This window comes from Melospiza georgiana, chromosome 11, assembly GCF_028018845.1.
Source record: "Melospiza georgiana isolate bMelGeo1 chromosome 11, bMelGeo1.pri, whole genome shotgun sequence".
In the NCBI taxonomy this organism is placed as follows: domain Eukaryota; kingdom Metazoa; phylum Chordata; class Aves; order Passeriformes; family Passerellidae; genus Melospiza; species Melospiza georgiana.
The window spans coordinates 23,438,738-23,462,221 of record NC_080440.1 but is presented as its reverse complement, the minus strand read 5'-3'; the positions used below and the strand labels follow the sequence as shown (position 1 = coordinate 23,462,221).

At 46.1% G+C, this 23,484-nt stretch overlaps 1 protein-coding gene across 1 annotated transcript in view; it reads left to right on the top strand.

Moving 5' to 3' along the window:
* Window positions 1-1,085: 1,085 nt before the first annotated feature.
* Window positions 1,086-23,484, top strand: part of WNK2 (WNK lysine deficient protein kinase 2) — an 84,491-nt gene continuing 62,092 nt past the window's right edge. Inside the window, exon 1 of the mRNA XM_058032073.1 lies at window positions 1,086-1,799. Within this exon, the coding sequence (XP_057888056.1) occupies window positions 1,086-1,799 (714 nt within the window). The remainder of the gene's footprint in view (window positions 1,800-23,484) is intronic.

Here is a 23,484-nt window from a genome sequence, read left to right as displayed (position 1 = left end):
GTTGAGGCCCGCGCCCGGCACCCATCGCACACCTGCGCGGGCACTGAGCGCTCGGGGGGTGCTGTGGGGGACGTGTCTGGGAGTGATGCACTCGGGGGGTGCTCTGGGGGAGATGCCTGGCAGTGATGCACTCGGGGGATGCTCTGGGGGAGATGCTGTGGAGGGCAGGCTCTCGGTGGATGCTCTCGGCGGGCTGCTCTGCAGGGGATACACTCGGGGATGCCGGTCGGAAGATGCCGTGGGAGGATGCTCTCTGGGGATGCTCTGGGCCCGTGGGGGCACCTGCCAGGGGGCGGACGTTGCCGGACGCGGAGCGAGGCGGCGGCGGGGCGCGGGACCCTCCCATTGTCTGCGGCGGGGCCGGGAGGGGCGGGGGAAACGGGGGCCGAGGTCGGGGGGCGGCCGCCCACCCTCCGCAGCCTCATTGGCGGTCGCCGAGCGCCGGTGCCCGAAATGGGCGCTGCCCGGGAGCTCTGCCATTGACAAAAACGCGGCGGCGGGGCTGCCGCAGGGTGCCCGCGGGCAGGGGCGCGGAGCCGCCGGGCGCGGAGCGGGAGGTGCGGCAGGGCCGGCGCTGCGGCGGGGGCGGGCTGCGGCGCAGGGGCGGGCCGAGCCGAGCCGAGCCGAGCCGAGCCGCGGAGCCCCGCACCGGCAACGGCTCCCCCGGCCCCGCCGCGCACCCGGGCAGGCGCACGCTCGGCGGAGCCGCCCCTCCTCCGCCGCCCGCCTTCCCCCGCGCATGGCGCTGAGCGCGGCAGCCCCCGGCTCCGCACGTAAGTAACGGCCCCGCCGCGCCTTTGTGCGCGGGCCCGCCGCAGGTGAGGGGCTGCACCGGTCGTCTGGCGCTCTCGGCCGCGCCCCTGCCGGGCACCGGGGACGAGGGGGAGCCCGGTCAGAGCGGCCGCGGCCCGGCCCGGGGGCCCGGCCGGTCGGAGCCCCGGGGCCGGGGGAGGTGCCCGGGGGCCGGGCCGGGCCGTGGCGGCGCCTCAGGACTGCGCTCTGCCCCGCGCAGGTGGCGGCGCGGGCGCGGCTCGCGGTGACTCCCCCGGGCCGGGGCGGCGGCGGGCGCTGAGCCCTCGGCCCGGATGGAAAGCGGGGGTGATGCCAGAGCGGCACCTCGGCGCGGCGGCAGAGGCGGCGGCCGTGGCGGGCTTCCAGCGGCTGCCGAGCCCGGCGCTCCGCCGGCCGCGGAGACCGGCGTGAACATGGATGGGCCCGGCGGCGGGGGGAGCGGGGCGGCCGCGGGCAGGGACGCTGCTGCGGCGCCGGCTGCCCCCGGGGCCCCCACCCCTCCGGCCCGCGGCCCCGGCTCCAGGGACCCCAAGCTGGTCCATCAGCGGTTCCTGCGGAGGAGCGTGGTGGACTCGGACCAGGAGGAGCCCGCCTTCGACCTGCCCGAGGCGGAGCACCAGCGGAGAATCATCCTGCTCCCCAAAACCCGGAGGATAATCGCGGAGCGGGCCAAGGCGGGGCAGGGGGCGGCGGAGGCGGCGGGCCGGGAGGCCGAGTGCTCCGGGGAGCCGCGGGCAAGGCCGCCCGCCAGCAGCACCGCGGGCGCCGAGGAGCAGAAGGAGCCGGGCAAGGATGCGGAGCGGAGAGAGGCGCAGGATGCTGCCAAGGACCAGGGCAAGGCTAAGAAAGAGGAGCCCGAGGAGGAGGCTGATATGAAAGCGGTTGCCACCTCGCCGGATGGCAGGTTCCTAAAGTTTGATATTGAACTCGGGCGGGGATCCTTCAAAACGGTCTACAAGGGTCTGGACACGGAGACGTGGGTCGAAGTCGCGTGGTGTGAACTGCAGGTAAGCCTAGCTGATCCTCCTGTGCTTTTTTTTTTTTTTCCTGCCTTATAAGCCGGGAACTAAAGGCGCCGTGCTGGTGTCATTCAGAGCAGCTCAGCCCTGAGCAGCCTTTATGGTCACCATCGCTTAGAATCCAGTGTCTAACTATAGCGCAATATCCCCATTGGCTCTGCATCCACCACCTTATGTACACTCCTCCCACGCTTAACCCCCTCGGCCCGGCGCCGCCGCCGCCGCGGGGGCCGCGCAGGACCCGCCTGGTGCAGCGCCGGTCACGCGTGGCTCCCGCGCCCTGGCGAGGGCGGAGCGGGGATGCTCGGCCCGGCCCCAGCCCCTCTCGGGCAGCCGCTCCCGACGGTTAAAATGACACCGACAGTCGGTGATTGGAGAGCGTCTGCAGGGGGAAAATTTCCTTTTGTGTTATGGCTTCATAAAGCTGAGAAGCTGCTCCCCCCGACCTTCCCTCTCCCCTGCCATGGAATTGTCACTGCCCTAGTGAATGAAACCTCCTAATATGCCCCGGTGCTTGCTCTTTTCTAGGTACTACGTTTGCAGTACTTTGGTTAGGTCAAAGACTTATCTGACCAAATACCTTTGAAAAGGCAGATTTTTACATTAAAGTTCCAGATCTTCAGAATGAAGTAGTATCATCCAGTAATATCTAAAGAAAACGAAGGTTTAGATGCTGTCTTTTGCTGTTACCCTGTTCTTGGTGGATTTTGTAGCATTTAGTAAAAATCACAGTAGTACATGCCTATTTTTTATTCTTATAGTGCCTGTTACCTCACTTTTGTTGGCATCCATTGGAATGAAACCTAATAGAAAAACCTAATACAGAATTACCCTGTAACTTAGGTGAAAGGAGGTTTAACTCTTATGATTTGGGGTCTTTAAACTTCCGTTGGATGGCTGAGCTTTATGGCCTACAAGACTATTTGAAACCGATATGGAAATATCGTGTTATCATACGTCTAAGCTCTTGGTTGTTTATATTTAAATGTTGGCCCAATCTGTTTGTAAATTACTCCTGGCTGCCTGGGATAGCTGGGGATGGATGTACAGCCACATCTTTATTCTCTGATGATTTCATTGCACAACATAATCATAATTCACTGCAGAAGTGCTCTCTTAATAAGAATTATGGGGAACACTTCTCAGTCTTCATGGTCGTGCATTCCCCAGCTTTTATCAGCCAGGGATGCAGAATGGGAGGCACAGCAGTCGGGCAAGGTATGGAGGGCTGGTGGTGAGGGGCTGAGCCCCTCTCTCCTCCATCCCGGGGGTCTTGGTGGGTTTGTGGTGAAAGGGGGGTCTGGGGGATTGATAAGGGGATTTAAAAGAGCTGCTGGAGGAAAGCCTGGGGGCAGGTCTGGCTTTGCTGGGAGCTGAATCAGGAGTGTGTAAGGCTTCTGCTTCAGCAGCCTGAAATGCACGAGGGGTGGTGGCTGGGAGAGGCTGATGCTGCTCCTGTCAGTCGGCGCAGCCCAGGCCAGCCCCATCACTGCAGAGCCATAGCACAGACCCAGGATTCAGCACGATGCCGGGTTTTCTCAGAGGGCTCTAGCAGGGGGTTGACAGAAAGGGATTTTCCACGTATTTTCTGTAATGGAGCAGCTTTAACGACCAAAGCCTGCCAAATGTATTGGTGAACACTGCTTGGAAGTGCTAGTCTGCATCATGGACACCTAAGGAACAGATTAGGAAGAGAAAACTGTAGTGTGAAAGCTTTCTTACCTGGTGAATGGCCTTCATATTCTTAATTACCCTTGTTTAGGAATTCTTGTACCGACTGTATGTGAAGAAATCTGTATAATGCTCAAATTCCTACTAGTTTTCACTATATGTGCTTCAACTCAGATCAGGTCTTACTGCTAGATATTTTCAATTTGATACAGGATTTGCTTTAGGCTTCTAATTGTGGAAAGAAAATTGTTTGGCTGCTTTAGAGAAATTGGTGTGAATCCCTCGGAGGCAGGGGCTGCTGGGTCCCTTTTGGGTGATGCCGAAGGTGATGTGAGATGGTATGTGACTTTGGAAGCCAGTACTTGGGTCTGGATTGGGAAAGCCTCATTGAATGACAAAAGCCTTTAACGACTATAGGATTAAAGCCTGTGCCTCCGGACTGGATTTGTATGGAGGAGGCAATGGGAGAAGACGTGAATGGCTATGTTGTCTCTTTGACTTGTAGAATGCTCTCAGTTCAGCTGGGGAATTTTAGGGAAAACATTCAGAGGATGCTGTCAAGTAAATCACTTTATTCATGGCTGTTGGGGGGCTCTTTTTTAAAAAATTTTTTATTGTGAGCTGTGTCAGTTAGATCTGCCCCATTTGTGTTTCTCTGCACAAATTTGAAGTTCCCTATAGGTAGCAGGAGACTGAGTGGAAGCCATCATATCACCATGCTGTTAGGAGACAAAATGCCTTCCTCTGCAGCCTCACACCATCAGAACCCAGGCCAGAGCCTTTTTGTGGAAAAATTGCTGCAACCTGTAGTATTTTTTTTTGTGGAGATGCACTTGTGCTTGTTCCACTTGCAGTGGGGAAATGAAAGTGGACAGCACTGAGGTTCCATGCAGGCATTAATCCTGTCCTGGCTCAGTGGTTTTTCAGCCCACTTGTGCTGTTGCCTGTGTGTCTTTGTCCATCTGTACAAAGGCCTCGCAAGCCATTCTTGTTCAGTGGCTTTATGTCATTGAAAAGACGGCTTTGGGGTTCAGAACTGAAGTCAGAGCTCTGATTAGGGCGGGACCCAAGTGCTAGCCAAATGATCTGGGCCTTAGACCTGTCTGAAGAGGTGAAAGCTGTGGTTGAATTCTAGCTGGAAAATAAGGCTATTGTTCCTTCATGAAGCTGAAGTACTAGAGCAGGATTAGTGTGCCCTTGCAATTTTGGAAGGGTTTGCATTCCAAGGTTTTCAGAAGCTATAATTAATATTAATTAATGGTGTACGGTCGCTGTGTGCTGAGGCTTTGGCATAACAGTATTACAGTGTTGCACTCCTGAGTAAAGTGTTGGGTCATGAATAAGGAATACAGGCTTTACCACTCCCCTGCTTGCAAGCCAAATATTCTGTTTAGTTAGATGAATGGTTTCAAAATCCCATCATGTTTCCCTTTGGGAATATATAGGGACCCTGTAAAGAGTCAGACCCGGTATTGTGAAATGCAGAGGCCTCATTGTACTTTATGGTTCTTGCTTGGACTGTGAATACCACCATGGTATTTAATTTTAATTTTTTTTTTTTTTTTTTTTTTTGTTGAGGAATGGGGAAAGGTTGAGCTGTCTTATCCTGCTGACACAGGAAGTTGTGAGATGCCTGGTGATCATCACAGTCTTATGTCCCTGTATCAAAATTCCCGGGTTTTTTTTTCCTGAAAAGGGTAGTAACTCCAGGATTTCAAGTAGTGTGGTAGTTTGGCTTTTGTTAGTGTCCTTGCTGGCTGGCAGCTTTCATCTGATGTCGAAATAGTGGCAGGTTACTATCTATACTGGTAATTTATTGGCCAGATAGACTTTGTAGTGTAAATGCACAGAATAATTTAGAAAATCTGAGAGAAGAAAAGAGACTGAGACTATGCCTGAAAGCTTGAGTCTGGTATTGCTGTCTGCTCACACTAAGTGAAGTTCAAGACCAATTTTGTCTGTTTCCAGTTAATTCTTGTGAATATGACTTCTGTTTAAATTGAAACAATTGGGATTAGCTGTGTTCTACAGTGTCAGTATGAAAATATGTGCCTGTATCACTGGTGTTTGCTACCCGAGCTGTTGCCCTGGCATGGAGAAGCAGGGCAGGGATATGGTAGTGAACTATTAATAGACTGCTTCTCAAATTCAGTAAATGAAATAGAGCTGGGTCAGGCTTCACATTCTGCTCGTGAATCACACAAGACTCCTTTCTTTTGCTTTGAGCACATTGTGCCTCAAGGTTGGTTGAGTGCCCTTAATTCTGGTGAAATTCTTCATGCTAAATGTGTGGGTCCAGCTGCCATAAGAAGAAACTACTTCAAATCAGAGCCGGGTGTAAAGGATATTTCTGGTCCCTTTGGTCATCTCATATCCACAGCTGATGGAGGGTGCAAAAAGTTGATGTTGCAAGCTGTCACTGTGGTGATCCTTGCAATTGATCCGCAGTCTGACATGAGTGACACGAATTTTCACTGGTGATGTTTTATGGCTGGGGTGTAACAGAGGTTAAGAGTTCGGAGGCAATGGTGGTGATGTGCTAAAAGATGCTGGCTGCTGGAGTTAATGCATTTTGGTAGTCTCAGTGATTAGAGATGCTGCAGAGGTTTGAAAGAGTGTCTCCTGGAAGGTAGGAGACTCACTGTAAGGCTTGGGAGTGAAAGCATTGCTGGGGAGGGAGGCTCCTGCCTCAGGAGCCCACTGCAGCGGTGCATGCGAGTTCAGTGAGAATGGAGAAGTTTGGTTTTGGATTTGCCACGATGTGGCTGGTGACGGCCAGCAGCAGGACACCTTCCTGTGTGTGCATTAAGCTCTGGATTGGGTCTGCTGGCCAGAAGACATAAATATGAGCTGAGTGTTGATGCGTGATGCCTGGGCAGGCCGTAGGTGCCAGGCAAGGGCAGCCAAAGGTGTGTCACACAAGATGTGTGACACTTGGCACTCCTGCTGCAAGAGACGTCTTGGTTGCGCTGCAGCAGGAGGGGCTTGCAGAGAGCAGCTGGAGAATGTCCAGAAGGGTCATCTGGAAGCAGAACTGGTTTGCTTCATTTATATGTGTATATATATATATGAAGTTATGTTTGGGAATGTATCTTTTCCTTCAAGTGACACTTATAGACAGTACGGGTGCTGAAACCGAGGCTGGCTAAGGAGGGCAGAGGTTTTTCTTTGTGGTGTTGATAAGTCAAGTGGAAACACCTTTCAGTCCAGTACCTTGCTCTTGCTGTGTGGCTCTGAAAGGAGGGAGCAGGTCCCTGACTGTGCTGCCCTCCTGCCTCCTGGGAGCAGAGGCCAGCCATCCTGCCGGAGGGTCACAGCCACCTTCTCCAGCGCTGCTGCAGCTGCTTCTGCCTGCACTCTGCACCACTGCAAGAGTGCTCGTACATTCTTCTAAGCCCAGTTTCTATGTAAACCACAAAATAGAGCCCCTTTTATGTGTCACTGGTCCCTTGCTCTGGAATGTACTGATCTTCAAACCATAAGCAACTTCCTTTATCCCTGATTAAAATTTCATCATCCTCCAAAGGAATCAGGTCCATATCTCATTCTGGCATTATGCTTATCCCAAACAGTGTGATTTGTTAGGAATTTTGTCCATTCAGAGTTAGCTACATAGCTTCTGAGAGATTCTTTTCACATGCAAATGGCCATGTTCTGTAAAAGACACTGGGGGTTTGGGACATGGGGTGGATCACAAGTCCTGCTTGTTCTCCCCTGTCCCATGCCATCACCTATGTTGTGAATACAAGTTGAGACATGTCACTGAACACCTCTAAGCCTTAGGAAGCATCTTATTTCCCAGCTGATTGTCTGTAACAATTGGTGAACCTTAATTGAGTTTCAGATCAGATGGTAAAAAATGTGCACTGAAAACTTTCTGGAGTGACTCTTCCATGATGTTCAGGTAGTGGAGGGGGTGGTGATGTCTCTCTGCAATCCCTTAAAGAAATATAAGTAAACTCATACCTGTACTCATCTTGAATTGTATTTTATGGGAGATGCTCCATCTTGGTCTTGAATGTTTTTACCTGTGCTTTCAGTTCATCATAATCCCCAAAATGCTTTTTTAAAAACATTACACCCGCTGGAAACTGATTTTACTGTATAGTGTTAGTAGAGTAATATGGCTGTATGATACAGTGCTTAAATGTGCAATGGGAATAATGGGCAGAATGAAAGACCATGTTCTGGGAATGTCCATCTTGTTCAAACTGGCAAGGAAGGAGTAACTGAAGACCTAACACCATCTGCTCTTCAGTTTGCTGCAGTGGGCTATAAACTACTTATTCATGAAAACTGAAGGGAGAAGGCATGGTTAACACTGTGGGGAATTCTAAGTTTGTCATGTTATGTGAATTCAATCTGATCTTCATTCTTGACCTTCTTAAAGGAAAATTAAATGTTCTTAGAATGGTATTTGATCCTGTGATGTATCTCAGCACCACCTACTAAAGTTAATTTGAGTTTTAGATATTGTTTCAATTAATATTTTTTGTAAAAAAAATGAAAACCTAAAAGGAAATGAGCATTTTGTTTTGTTACACACCAGTCCTGTTTTGTAATGCTTTTGTGTGGGAGGAGGCTGTACAGTAGCTAGCTGCCAAAGTTATTAATGAATATCTTTTTCAGATTCTGGAAGTCCTGATATAGTTAATCTCTCTCTATTTTAAAGGCCTTTTGTTTTCTCAAAATTCAGAGAATTTGAATGTAAACCTATATGGATGATGGCTGCCTTATTGTTTGTTTGGGAATGTTTTTGTTTATTTATGTGTTTGTGTTGTTTTGGGGAACTGTCAAGTATTTTCCATTAACTTTTTTGCAAAGCACAAGCCTCTAAACTGGTTTGGAACTGAGCATGGTAATGTTATATTTTGTATTCCTGACTTAACAGGGCCTGTCCAAAGGCAGTGTCAGTGCATTTCACGTGCTTAAACTGCCTAAAACCCAGTCAGGCTAAACAGATGGAGAAAGGGTTTTTTCTTTAGCTGAATGATAAAATTTGTTCTATATTCTATAAAATAAGGCTTTATTAAAAAGAACAGATGACAGTTGGTCACCTCATGTATTGAGAACCGAGTATTGATTTTGCAGAAGCAGGATTTGATTTTAGCCACACAGATACTGTCTGGACCAGACCCTGCCTCTGTCTGCTTCTGAAATGGATGTTTCCTTCTCTCACTAGTGCGTGCTCAAAGGATTAAAGTTGTGGTGTTTATTCCAGATTTTCATAAAATAAGCAGCTTTTTCATGTTGCCTTTCCTGGTGCTGGGCTGCTTCAGTTAGAGGAGCATTTCAGGTGCCCCATTGTGTGGCCAGAGCTGGTGCTGCCGTGGTGCTTGGCTGAGCAGAATCAATCCTGCTGTTCAAACAGAGTGCTTTGGAACGTGGGGGGGAATCACAACATTTCCAGTGGATGTAGCTCTTTGCTGCTGGCCTGTGCACTGCTCTGCTAAAACCCTGGAATCAGTTTTACAAGACCCAGATATTATCAAAATAGGCTTGTTTGGTTCCAGGCTTTGCTGATTAATTAAGGAAAACAGGCATGGTTGTTTGCATCTGAACTTGTTTTGTTTCTCTTTCATATCAGTGTGTGTTTGGAGAGTTGTAGATAATAAAGCAAGTGTTACACTAATGAAATGGGCTTGCTTTTATCTCAGTTATGACACATATATTGCTAAGAATGGCAGAATCCTCTGTTTTCAGAGCATGGAATTACAGGAGCTGTGCCCCTCGCTCTGTCCTTAGCTGCCAGGGTAGTAGTTTAAGGTGGTTTGGTAAAGGCTTCAATGAGCCTTGCACATGTGAGGGGAGCTGGGAATGAATCTCCCCTCATGGTGTAAGTTGTTCAGTCTAAGTTTGGCCACTGTGGGAGGGGAGATGGGCAGTACCTCTTCCAGGTGTCACGCCAGGGGAGAGTGGGTGCCATCGCCCAGCTCTGTCCCCGTGTGATGGGTGTGCAGTTTGGGTTAATTTCTGGGTCCCAGCTGTGCTCACACATGGGGGGGCACACACATTTCGAGGCTGGAGCCATTTGGGGCTCGTGCTGGAGGCTGGAGCTGTTGCAGGCACCTTGCCCTGAGGCACGGCACAGAGCCCTCGGTGTGCTGGCAGCTGAGGACTGGCTGTCAGAGCCCCAGGTGCCTGCAGCACAGTTCATTTGGACCCAGGGCAGTTTTATGCCTTATTTTTACAGTCTCATGTTAAATTAAGCCGACTGGATAGTTTCCCATGTGATACCAGATACTGCTGTGGAGGCAGGCTGTGGCTTCCTCTAGGCTATAGACAGCTCTGAATCCCTCTCTGAGCAAGAGGATTAAGCCTTCTTTTCAAAGTACAGAAAGTAGAAACTTGAGGCAAGTTGCTGGTTAGGAGAGGGAAGTGAAATGTCTTTTTAACTTGCTGGAATAAATGATAATTATGTTTAGGACTTGACAGCTTGAATTTCTGTCCTCACTCATGAGTACTCTGCCAGAAGCCGTTCTCCTGCCATGCAGTAGGTACACAACATCCCCACAGAGGCTGCTATCGTGGAAGGCTTTGATGAGAGGCTGACATCCCTGACCACAAGAAACAGTTAGTGATTAAAAAGTGTGTGATTAAAATGTGTATCTGTTCACTTGGATGAACCTATAATGACAAGTTTGTAACCAGTAAAGCTACAAAACTATTAGAGCAATTCTTTCTCTAAGTAACACTAAAACTTTAAGTACAGCTTCATTTACTGAAGTGTGGATGTACTTTTTTTAGTATATATAAACCATGTTTTCTGTTTGAGGGAAGGAGATAACAAGCTCAGGCTTATGCACTTGTGGGCTTCAAAGAATGTTTGCTGCATGGCTGTGTTTTGGGGCTTTTCAGTGTGAAATGAGACACTTGGTATAATGAAGCCTGGATATTCAAAAGTAACTGCCACAAGGAGGGATTTGATTTTAGCCATACAAATACTATCCAGACTTTTTCTTCCTTTTATTTGTGATGTTGCTGAATAACAACCCCATTTCTAGCTAGCACTGCTGGGCTTGTAGCCATACTGGGGGGGAATCTCCTGGAGCGGGAAGGTCTGTGCCTGGGGCAGGTGGCTTTGTCCAAGCAGGACACCACAAAAAATACACACTTTACAGACTTGGTTCCTGAAAATGAAATCCAGTGTTGCTGTTTTGGGTGTGATATGTGTGACTTTGGGTGTGATAGGTGTGACTGATGCTGTCTGGCTTTGTTACGGGTTAGGGAATGGTTACAGGGTGTTTGTCAGCCCCTTCCTGCCTGCCTTTGACATCTTTTAGAATCACAGAAGGGTTTGGGTTATAAAGGAACTTAAAGACATCTCATTTCAGTCCCCTGCCATGGGCTTGGATAATTTGCACTACACCAAATTGTCCCAAGCTCCATCCAACCTGGCCTTGAGAGTGTCCACGGATGGGGCATCCACCGCTTCTCCGAGCAATCTGTGTCAGTGCCTCGTCACCCTCAACTGCCTTGTTAGGAAGGCTTTTTTGGTAAAATGAATGCTACCTCACAAAAGCTTTCCAGTAGGCTTTTAATAAGCAGTTTAAATGACTTTTTTTCCTTCTCATTCCTTCTCTTTCCTGTCTTCTGCCCTCTAAAAGTTCAAAGGACACAGTTCTGCACCTTGTACACTGCCACAGGGTATATACCCTTATCCTTTTTTCACATTCCTTGTTTTTCTTTAGAGGGTCATCTTTACAATTGCATGAATTATCTCACATTATTAATCCGATGAGATGCCATTTCACCTGAGAGCCTCCCAGTTGTGCAGAGTGTTTCCTTGGGCACTGCTTTGTGCAGCCTCAGGAGTATCAGTCAGTGACAGGTGGGACAGCATCTGGTGTCTCTGAACATCCTCATGAACCTGGGAGAGAAATCAGAATTTGCTGAGAAACAAAGGAAAATAGGGTGACACCTAGTGAGACAAGATACAAAGGCAATTTATGATGTCTTGTGCAATGATTGTTTCTGATTCTTAGCAGAGACTGATAGTTATCTTTCTGCCTGCCTTGTTGTTACTTTGGTACTGCAGTTCTGCTCCTGCAAGTACAGTCCATGTGCTGGAAGTGCTTTTTTTAAAAACAAGCTTCCATAAAGCTTATATGTTGTGCATTTTTGTAGGCTTTATCCTGTTTGCAGTATCTCTGAGTTTTAGAATTGAAGTTTTAATTTATGATTTCTGTTAGAGAAAGAAAAAAGTCATTAAAACGTTTCCACAAAGCTAATTTTTGAGTGCAAAAAGAGATAACAATGTAGTGTTTTGTGAATTGTGACCTTTGTGCCTGGAAAGATGTATAGGGTGTGCTTCCTAATGGGTTTCTGACAGCAGGGTAGCTAATGAAATTCTCTGGCAGTGGAGTGGAGACCTTGGTGCCTAATAGGATGTGAACTCCCCGTGTGGCTGCTTCAACACTTTGGTTATTTCTGATAGTGCTCTATCAAGTTTACAAAGAATTGAGAAGTGCTTTGTTTCCATGTGTTGCTGCCATGATTGACTCACTAAATGTATTGTGGAACGTATTTTTCTTAAGAAGCAAAGGCTGAAAATCAGCCTTTTAAACCTTGTATTTTTGACAACCACTAGAAATAACAAGAATGGGCGACTTTTTTTACTCTTACAATCACACAGTGGTGTTTTAGAAGCAGCTTAAATCCCACCCAGTGCCACCCCTGCCATGGCAGGGACACCTCCCACTGTCCCAGGCTGCTCCAGCCCCAGTGCCCAGCCTGGCCTTGGGCACTGCCAGGGATCCAGGGGCTGCTCTGGGCACCTGTGCCAGGGCCTGCCCACCCTCACAGGGAACAATTTGTCCCATAAAATAATTCTTGCTCTTCATGAGTTTAAGTTGATGCAAGATAACAAACTCCCAGTAGTTTTGTATGTATTTCTCTTGGAGGACCCTTCACTAATCTATCATCTGTGACACGGCAAAGTGCTCAATTGTGTGACTGAAAAAAATGGATGGACTGGTTTAACTGGAAGATCTTACGTACGTTGGAATGTTAATTAGTCTTAGAGGTGTAAGACAGATGAATAATTAGTCATGCAAGCCTGTTCACCTGTTTTTAGATGTTCACTTAAAAAAAAATTGTTAAAAAAGAAACACTGTTTCTAAGGTGCTCCTGTACCCAAGTTTTAACCCCCCGAGGCAGGGTTTATAATGTTTCAATAAGCATTCTGTCTAGTCTGTTCTTTAAGGATGTGACATATTTTGAAATGTGGTAACAGTCTCAGAGCAGAAGCTTTTATTCTTAGGTTGCCCAAAATTCCCATGTAAATTTACCTGCTTTAAAAAACTGCATGCACTAGTCGTGCTAGAGTGGTGGCAGGTCTGGAGAATCTGGCATGATCAAAGTGAACACACAATTGTTTTTAGCTGGTGGGAGGCATGAAAAGCCCCGCTGTAGCTGAGTAGAGTTTGCAGCAGTGTTTAAGCCTGGACCGGGGCTGTAATCCCTGCAGGGGAAATCTCAGTGCAAAATCAGCGTGTTTGCAAATACCTGTATTTTTATGATATAGATATAGTTGGTGGTTCTGGGGCTTAACTTCTCCTTAGGCTTAGATAGGGAGGCGAAAATACAGACTCAAATGCTTCCTTTGATTTCAGACGATAGTCTGGTAATTCTGCCTTTCTGTATGAAGCTGATTTAAGGAACATTGCAGCTGCTCTCTGGCTTCATTTTTTAGTGTTGCACCTTGTTTAATAGCTGATGTGGGATAAATCTGGGAACAGCCCTGCAAGTGGAAGTGCAACCCCTAAAAAGATGGCTGTGGAGTGATTTGACTTGATTTAGGTTGCTTTGGTGTCACTGTTGAATTGCTGTTTTCTTCCATGCTCACGGCAAGCATTTGCCCTTTGTGTTCTTGGGCTTTGCTTAAGGCTTGTCCCTAACAAGTATGTGGGCATTACTTTAAAAGACCACACAGACGTGTGGAATAATTTCCATAATGAAGCATTTGAACAGGTGACATAAATACAAGAACCTAAATTTGTCAGTGTCCTCCTAAATTTAAGAACTTGTAAATGAGATTATGGCAATGAGGATTATTCTTTGTTAAAAGGTATTTTGAAGCATATGGGCTTTGAAAGTTAACTGCAGTGCATGGCATTCATAATGGAATAGGTAATGTGCTTCTGGTAGGTTGAATGATTTAAAAAAACCCAAATCTTCTTTAGCTTGTGAGTTCTCAGGTGCTTTCTTTTAGGAGTGCCTGGAGTCATTTAAGTGGACTGTGAACTGGTTAGGCAGTTCTGTCTAAGGCTTTTACAAACATCTGGAAGTGTCTTTATTCTGCAACTGATAAATCAGCTCTCCTTTGAGTGCTGTGTGTGAGACAATGCTAACATTCACTGTCATACTCTTAAGGTGCTAGAAAGTTAAGAAATTTGGTGTTTTAAATGGAATTGCAGCTCCAGTGAAGGCTGTGCTAAAACTTGTTTCATTGCAGTCAATAAATTTTTCATGACAGTTCTAATTTTGAAAGATTCTGAAAACAAAGCTTTAAAATATTTTAAGTGAATCACTTCATGACTCACAAGTTTTTTTTCCCATCTTGAAAATGTCTGGACTTTTGTATGGGATGGCAATCCATGTCTAGATCTTGATGTTTTATTGTTATCACTTTTGTGATATTGAAACCAGTGACTTTCATGAAAATCAGCTGGATCTGATGGCAAGACTAATCCAGCCTCCTGCTGAAAAAAGCCCTTTGCTGAATCCCTCTGAGCACCCTCTTATAAGAGATCTAGAATTTAACTACAGCTACTTAGAACCTCTTAGAGCTCCAATTTGTACATTTTTAATCTTGTGGACAAACATAATCTACAAGAACTGGAGTATTTAGTGTATTTCTAATCTTGTAGACTAAAATAGGGATACCAAATGAGTATCCCTATTATAAAGGGGTCCCAGTTTACTGATGTCACAGAAATTATTTTAAAGTACTCTACTTGAATTTTACCCTTGCAGACTAAAAAAACATGTTCTGGTAAAAGATGCTCTTTGCAGTAGATCATATTCTGCTTGTTTTGAGTGTGCCAACACAAACTGTGTGGTCTCTGAGAACTTTCTCATCTAAAGCTCTCACCAAGCTTTTTCCCAGATGAAAGGCTCTGCATAGTGTGATGCTGCTGCTGAGTACCCAGGGAGGCTGAACACTGCTCTAGTTCTTCACACACAGCAGAGAAATCTCACAGATTATTTCTGTAACCAGGGTAATTGAAAGAGTGGAAAGGGCAAGGAGAATTTTTCTGGATTTATAGTTAAGGGGGAGTGGGCAGGAGTGCTGTGGCCTGTGCTGTGTGTTGGGAGTGCGTGCTGGGGGGCAGTGCCTGCAAGGTGCTTTTAATAACACGTTTTTCACATGTATGTTATTACACGGGGAATTAATGTGGTTTTGTCCTATAGAATTGTCTAGTAAGAAAGGGATGTGATAAGAAAAATCTCTTCAACCAGCCTTGTCTCAATTTTCAGGGGAGAAACCTCCCTGACTCTCACTTGAGTTCCTCCCACTCTAGGAGAGGTAATGGGAATTAAACACAAATAGAAACTACCCTGGCATAGTTCAGTTTTTTCCTTTTCATGTTAAGTAGGACGTTTATCCTTTTAATGTTAGGAGTGTTTATTTTTCACCTTGTATTTCCTGGTTCCTTTCAGAAGCTGTGGATTGGGGCTGGTCTTTTACCTTTATCACCTGCATAGTGGAAAATGGGAAATACTGAATCCTATTCCAGGCCAAGCCCACACGATTTGTAGAAGAAATTCGTTGTATATGTTTATTAAATTGCAAAATCTTATTTTCATGTGAAATGTCTTAATATTGTGGTGCATGTTCTTGGTACTTGGTGCTCGTAGGGCTCTAGGTGTGTCATAGCAAGACCAAGGATTCCCCTTTCTTACCCACAGGGTGCACATCTGGGAGGTTTGTCAATTGCATCATAGCCCAAACCTCTATTGACATATTTGTTTCCTATCCTATTTTCTCCTGTGTCATTTGAAACTATTTTTATTCAGGGTAATGTTCTGGAGAACCTACTGTGTTAGTTAATAGGTTTTTTTAAAAAAGAAAAACTGACTAAAAATGTCCCATTGGGAATAAAGGGTCATCACAGAGCTTTTAATTTGCTATCCAACCAAGCAGCTGTGGTATTTAATCTGTCCTTGGAACAGCAGCCAACATATAAAAGCCACAGTATGAAAATTATTAGTTATATCCTCCTCTCAGTTTAATGGGACGTCCTCTAAACTAACCTGTACGGGCCTGTGGTGGCTTCCTTTAAATGTAGTTTTGTTCTCTAAGTTTTTAATAAATAACGAGAAGCTGTCTGGGCTTTATGGGATAACTCATTGTGCTTCATCTCTTTATTTCCAGGTAATTGTTCTTTGCAATGGATATCCCTATTGTAAGGATTCCAATTACTAATGGCACAGAAAATATTTATTTATTCTGAACAGACCTATCCCTTTAATTTCTTCAAAGTCCCATTTTAAGTTAGTTAAGCTCTGCTGAGTTACTTAAGAGGTGTTTTTTGTTCTGGATTCAAGTGCACACCTATTTTTTTGGAAGAGATTGTTTATATTCTCTCCATCTGTTTTGCATAGTTTTTTAGGTTGAAGTATTCCTGAATTTCTTTCTCAAGAGCCTGCAAATTAAATTGAGTGAGGAAATTTTTTCTTCACTTTACATAACAATTTAAATAAACGATTGCATGTCAAATCAAGCTTTTAGTATAATGAATGCGAGGTGCACTGTAAGACTTAGTTGTGCCATATAATACTCTGCAGTTAATGAAAGATCTTCTGTCTGAAGTTGAAAATATGAAAAAAAAACATCAAGCAGATTCTTCTGTGACAGACAGTAGTTCTCAGCTGCTGCTGAGAAATTGAAGCTGTCTTCTGAGGAATGTATTCAGATATCTTTTTTCGTCATCAGAAATGAAACTTACACAGAGATGGCTGCAGATGTGTCTCCCTGTGTGGTGTCTGCATCTCCCCGTTCTGCCTGGTGGGCTGGGGCATCCCCATGGCACCGAGCTGTGTCTGTGGGGCAGCAGCTCTGGCCAAGCAGGGGTCATGGGCCGGAGCAGGAAGGCGAGGATTAGTTGGGCTCCCTGCTGTGAGATCTCTTTAGCAAGACCGGTGTGGGTATTTTGGGGATGGGAGATAAACTGTGATGGGATCAGTGGGTGGTGGTGATGGCCATGGGGCTCCTGGGGGCCCTGTGGGCACTGCCCTCCTGTTAACTGCTGTGGGCCAGCAGAATCATACTGAAAAACCAGAAACATTCTGTTAACTGGCATGGGCAAACAGAATCATGGACACATTAGAGCTGGAAAAGATCTCTTAAAACCATCAAATTCAACCATCCCCAGCACCACCTTGTGCACCAGTAGACCACGTCCCAAAGTGCCAAATCCATGCATTTTTTGTATACTTCTAGGGATGGTGGCTCCACCACTGTGCTGGGCCTGAACAGCAATTTCTGTGAAGAGCTTTTCCTAATATTCAACCTGACCCTCCCTTAGTGCAACCTTAGGCCATCTCCTCTTGTCCTATCTCATTTGTTGCCAGGCTTGTTACCTGCATAACTTGTTGCATGAATAACTTGAGCTGTTTGGAAACAGGGAATTGTAACAGAGCCTGTTGTCAAGCAGGGCTGCAGGTCAGTCTGCCATCAGGGCCTTTTCTTCCCATGCACAAGTTGTTCTTGCACAGGCTGTCGCTTGATTGCCTGTGCTATTGAGGAAGAGAATGATTCATAGGAGAGAGTTCCTCATGTTCCTTCCTCTCAGAAGTGCTGTGAATGCACTTGGGGCAGTGCAGTGCAGGCTGGTCGTGGAGAGCTCTGTCCACGTGCGGAGGCACAGTTACACAACGTGGGCACGAGGAACAACAGGAGCTGTTGTCTGCAGTGGAACCGTGAGCGGTGGCGAGCAGTGAGCTTGGCATTCCACACCAACACACAGGGCAAAGGGAATGGGATTGTGACAGACACTGATTGCTCTGCTTGGTCTGCAATGTTTGCATAGTGTTCACTGCTGTTTGGACACAGCAGAGGGAAAATGCAGCTCAGGAAAGAGTTAATCAAGGTCTTCAGATGAGTGCACCGTGTGTGCCTTGTTGGGCACGCCAGGGCTTTCTGCCCGGCTGGCTTCTCATGGGCAGGTTGTCCTTAGGGCTCTGCAGAAGCCGGTCAACAAAAATCATCCCTGCTCTGCTGCAGAGGAATCAAACACCCGCGAGCAGCAGAGACTTGTCTGGGTGCAGGGAGTGCCCTGACAGTTGTCTTTAAAATGGAAGAACATATCACAAAGGGCCACCAGAGTGAGTGAGAAAGGAGAACCTTGCTCCTAAAGCCAGGCTGGACCTCAGCTCAGTTAGCCTGGCAAGCCAAGAGTCTGTAATAACTCTGCAGAAGGGCAAAGGCACTATAAGAAAGAGAGCTGTGAAGGCTAGAGGATGAAGTTGGCTTGGGAAGGACTGGCTTTGAGCAAACTAAACGAGGAGGAGTAAAGGTTTAGCACAGCTTTGCTTTAGCAGTGACATGACAAGAATTGTAATTGTATAAATATGAAGGTTGCTAAATTTATAAGCAAGATTGATTATCTGGCATGTCCTGCACTTGACTTTGGTTGCTCTCATGAGAGAGACTTCCACAAGAAGAAGCTCCTTCTTCTAAGATCTTGAGATACTGGTTGTCTCTTTTTTCACATGTCAGGAACATATTGTCAACATTTTTAGTTTCATCCAACACCTTTTAAGTAGTGAAGATGGAAACTTCAGAAAGAGAAATATTAACACACCCCACACACATTTTATTTGTAAATATATTTTTTAAGTGCTCACATTGCTTCTGAATTGTGAGGTTTTGCCTTTTTGTTTTTAAAGAGCTGTATTATCCTGAAGTTATGTCAGGTTTGCTCCTGCAGGAATCCTTGAGTTTTGAATGTATTGGTAAACACACAGATTTCTGTTTTCCGTAGAGTGCTTCCTATTAAAAAAGAAACAGGGCAAAAGGCTCTTTTTCTGCTGATGAGCCTTGGTGCCTCTAAGGTTGTACATTTACACTTTTGTTTATAGGTTTGATTTTTGTTGGAGTTCTTGGTGGTGGCTGGAGGCTCAGAATCAGAAAAATCACCCAAGTGTCCCATGCCTTGAACTTGAGAGCAGAGATAAACTGATGTGGCCTGGTTGATAGTGGTTTTTCCAGCACTGGAGGATTGGAGTGGTTTTAAGCAAAATGTTGCTCTACACAGGAAGAGTGTGTGACTGGCTCAGCGTGCAGGGATGGTCACAGAGCCTCAGAGCCAGGAGAGCAGCATCGGAGCCTGGCCCTGGCCCTTGGGGTCCTGCCATTCCTCTGGGATTCCAGCCCACAGTGATGGGCTCACATGTGAACTAATATTGTCATCCTTCATTTATCAGCCCTCATTGTTACAACTGGGGAAGTGATGGCAGGGTGTTCCCAGTAGATGTTGGTGTTTCCTGCTGTCTTTCTGATCTTGTTTTAAATAGCCTACTAGTGGTGATTCTTTTTCCTTAATGACAGGGTTGAAAAAAGGTTTTCAACCAGTGTTTCTATGATTTAATTTGCAAGGGTTCCTGGACATCATACAGAATCCTGCAGAATGAAGGAGCCTTATCTTGATATCTTCTAGAAATGCTGTGTCTGGGAGCATTTGCTAAGATCGCTGTTTGTAAGAATTCAGTCTTCCCAAGGATGCTGTATCAAGTGTCTCGCTGCCTTCTACTCAGCATAATCTGAAAGTGTCAAGCGAGTGCCAGTAGTGTCACAGCTTATATGGTGGGGCTTGGTTGTAACAGAGGAAAAATGCAGCACTTGAATCTCAAAAGCAGTGAAATGTTAATGTGTCATTTTTGGCTGGCACTAAAACACTGAGGTTAGTGCCTGCTTTTTCACAAAACTTCGTATCTTGAGAGTAGGTCTGTTCCTGGCTCAGTGTGTATTTAGTGAAGCAGCCAAGTAAAAAGACTTGAATAAATTGTTGGTTATTAACTTAAGGTTGGTAAAGAGAGACAGTAATAACAAAAGAGGAACTAATCTGATTTGTTGTAGTGGTAAATCAGCTCTAAATTCGTTACTGTATTATCATTACGTTGAAGGGGTTTTTTGTGAAATCATAACACTTTATTGGAAAGACTATTACATTATTACTGTTTTTGCTAGGCATTATTTTAACATACAGTATGGTTTCTATAAGGACACAGTATGAGTGTGTGTTTGCCCTCCTCCCTTTCTGTTACAGCAATATAATTGCTTTTCTTTCTTCTTGCTATAGCCCAAAATGAAATGGAAATGGTGTTGCTGTTGTGGCCAAGTTTACAGTTGTGAACCATCTCATCAATCACACCTGCTTTCCTTCCAAATGTTTCCTTTGGCAAGAACATCTGTTGAGGAGAATAGCTTTATTCCCTAGGGCACCATTTTCCATATGCTCCCATTTTAGGATAAAATTAAACCAGTGGACCTTGTCAGTGTTTTCATAACCAAAAATGGGTCCTTGTGCTTCTGTTAGTAGAACACGAGCAGTATTATTTAATAATGACATGTATCACTTCCACTGGTGCTCTTCTGGAGAGTGGTGCTGGCTGGCTGCGAGTGGAATTGTTCTTTGGCACATGAAGCAGATGGTGTTTAGTCAGAGAAGTGTCATATGTCCAATCTGGTGCTGCCTGGCTTGCTGACAGGGTAGTGGTTTGTGGAATCAAGAGCTTGGAGGTATGGTAAGCACCAGGAGGAGAAAACAGGGCTCCCATGTATTTCTTGTGAGGCTAGTAGAGCTGTCAAATGGCCAGATTTCCATGGGCATCTCCTCTTGATGAGCCTGTACATTTTGTGCAGGAAATGAAGGGCTCCCTGCGTGGTTGGCAGGGATCTGAGCCGAGTGGGCAGGCTGTGCTGAGCCCAGCTCTGAGGTGTGGCACGTTCATTTATTGTACGGGCACGGGCAGTGCAGCCTGCTCTGGGTGAGGGCGCTCACAGGGGGCTCAGGCTGCATCTCTGCCTCTCTGGGGGTGCATTTCTCACTGCATCTCTCTCCTCCTGCAGAGCTGTGACCTGGCAGAATCAGCATCTGCGGAACCCTTTGTGATCCTGGTGTGGCTGTGACAGGAACACTAGAGCAGTGCACAGCTTTGTCTGTAATAAAGCATTTGTTTGCAAAGGAGTATGAGGGCCCAGAAATCCCTGGCAGCTTTCAGGGAATGAAGCCCATTGATAGTGTGTGCACATGAGGATAGAGAGTTGCCAAATTGCACAGTGATGTAAAAAACAAACAAACGCCTTTTGTTTAAACTGTGCTTTCTGAACTTTTTCAGTACCTCTCCCCAGCTACACATCAGCATGAGCTGTTAAGAAAAGCAGAAACTGCTGTTCCAGACTTCAGCTGGACTTTCAGGTGGACTCATAAACTGCTGTGTGCCTCCTACTTGGGTACAGTCTATGGCAAGCAGGTGTGTGGCCTTGGGTTTTGATGTGCCACTGAGTTTTAATGACAGCCCTGCCCTCTTATGTAAGCTTTTAAGGCATTTTCATGCCTTGTGCTATTTATCATGGTGTCGTAACTGCATTTCCTCTGCAATATTCCAAAAGGATATGTTTCCTACAAGGTCCTATCCTACAACCTTTCTTTTTCCCAGGGTGGGGCAGGTACTGGTGATACATGGTTAATGCACTGCTTGCATTTTTTCAGACAACGCTACAGACATCGGTGCTTTCGTTTTTCTGTACACATTCCATTTTCCCCAAGACTGCACAATGACTTGTTGACTGATGAGGCCCTTTCATGTACTCACCTGTCACTTATCGTGGGGACTGTGGGAAACACAGTCCTGGGATTTAAATTCCGTACAGTGGGTGTCCATTACTACTGGTAATTAAAAAAGTCTTACTCCAATTGCTTTTTCTCTTTCAGTATTAATAAGGCTGTTGTTTCACAGGTGGAAAAAGCTTTTATCCTATGCAATCACAGGGACCTCAGAGATGCCAGTCTTTGCAATCATAAATGGCCATATTGATTGGTCTTTATTAATAGAAAAGCCTTTATCCTCTAAGGAGAGATGAAGCACCTGAATTTTGTAAAGTTAAAAAAATAATCACGGAGCCTTTTAAAGTCACATGGAAGCTTTGCATAGTTCCTAGGTAGTTTCTCCAAACTTCTAGTCATGTTTTTCATGATGCTGTATTTTTTTTTTTTTTAAGTTTTACTGAGCAAGGAGATCGATCTTCAGAGAAAAAAAATTATTTTTAAAAACTTCTTGATGAAAGTGTATACCAGTAATGCTATTTATGGATTAATGGATTGAACCATTTTAAGGTGCATTGAACCCAATGGTTCTTCAATCCTACATTTTGCTGGCAATACAATTTTCTTTAAAAAAACAAATCTAAGCAATCAAATGAAGTGCTGTTCATTCCAGTTAATATGATATGTGTATGCACTACTGTTCTTTTCTTCAGATGTCTTGTTGGAAGAGATTTTAGTCCTTTTATTACCTAAATTGATAAAGGGCAAATCCTGCTGTTGTTCTGTCTCTCTGGGGGTGGGTTCTTCAGGACCATAGTACCTTGTTGGTGTGCCTGAAGTCAAACAGCCAAATGAAAAGGATTTTTTGTTTGCTTTGTGTAGGTGCACGTCAAGGTAGCCAAGAGCAGTGTCATCTCTATAGATCCCCACTTAAGGGAGTTGATAAAGTCAGCTTTTGCTTTTTCCTGTCAGCTGAAGAGAGAGAGAGGGAACAGAGCAGAAGGGTTCCGTATGCTTTTCTAACTTGTATTGGGTTTTATGAATGTAGGAAACAATATGTGATTAAACATACAGCAAGCCTTTTTGGCAAACAGTCTCTGCAAACACTATCTTCTTGCACTACTCCATGAAATTGGAGCGTGAAGCTCAAGCTACCAGGCAGTTCTTTCCCATAACTTAGCTTTCCCATTTGAAAGCCTTTTGAATATTCTTCAACCATCTGGATCCTGGGCTGCCACCAGCTGTTGAAGGGCATGATTCTCCCCCTCAGGTGGGACCTGGAGCACTGCCCCCAGCCCTGGGGCCTCTGCAGGAGAATGGTGTGGAGCTGCTGGAGAGACCCAGAGGAGGCCCTGGAGCTGCTCCCAGGGCTGGATCCCTCTGCTCTGAGCCAGGCTGGCAGAGCTGGGGGTGCTCACCTGGACAGGAGCAGCTCCAGGGAGAGCTCAGAGCCCCTGGCAGGGCCTGAAGGGGCTCCAGGAGAGCTGGAGAGGGACTGGGGACAAGGGATGGAGGGACAGGACACAGGGAATGGCTCCCAGTGCCAGAGGGCAGGGATGGATGGGAGATTGGGAATGTTTCCTGTGAGGGTGGGCAGGCCCTGGCACAGGTGCCCAGAGCAGCCCCTGGATCCCTGGCAGTGCCCAAGGCCAGACTGGACACTGGGGCTTGGTGGTAGGTGTCCCTGCCTGGGGTTGGGGGAACAAGATGATCTTTAAGGTCCCTTCCAACCTAAGTCATTCAGTGATTCTGTTCTTGAAATCTTTCAGAAAATAAAATGTAGTGTTTCCTAATTATTGTTGTTTCCATAGAGTCTCTGTCAAATGTTGTTTGTTAACTACAGTCCATATAATAATTCTTCCATCAGATTGTAAAATCCATACTGCTGTAGGCCACAGATTTTAAATTACAAAACAGCTGTGATCAAAGCTGAACACACCAACTCATAAGGAATGTGTCTGTGCCCACCAGTTTGGAATCTGCAAGTACGAGACATGGGTTGTTTTTGTTGGGTTTTCTTTTCTTATCCAGTTTTCAAATTCTTGTCACGATAGGCTGCAGGGACTCCTATGACTGAGCATCACTCACATTTGTTTGGATTTTGGACTGCTGACTTTGTTTTCAGGGGTAGTGTCTAGCCAAGATTTGAACTTTCTTGTTCGCGTTGGTAACAACCATTTGAATCAGTATCTTGGGCCTTAGCCAAGGTCCTGTGTCCTGTAGCATGA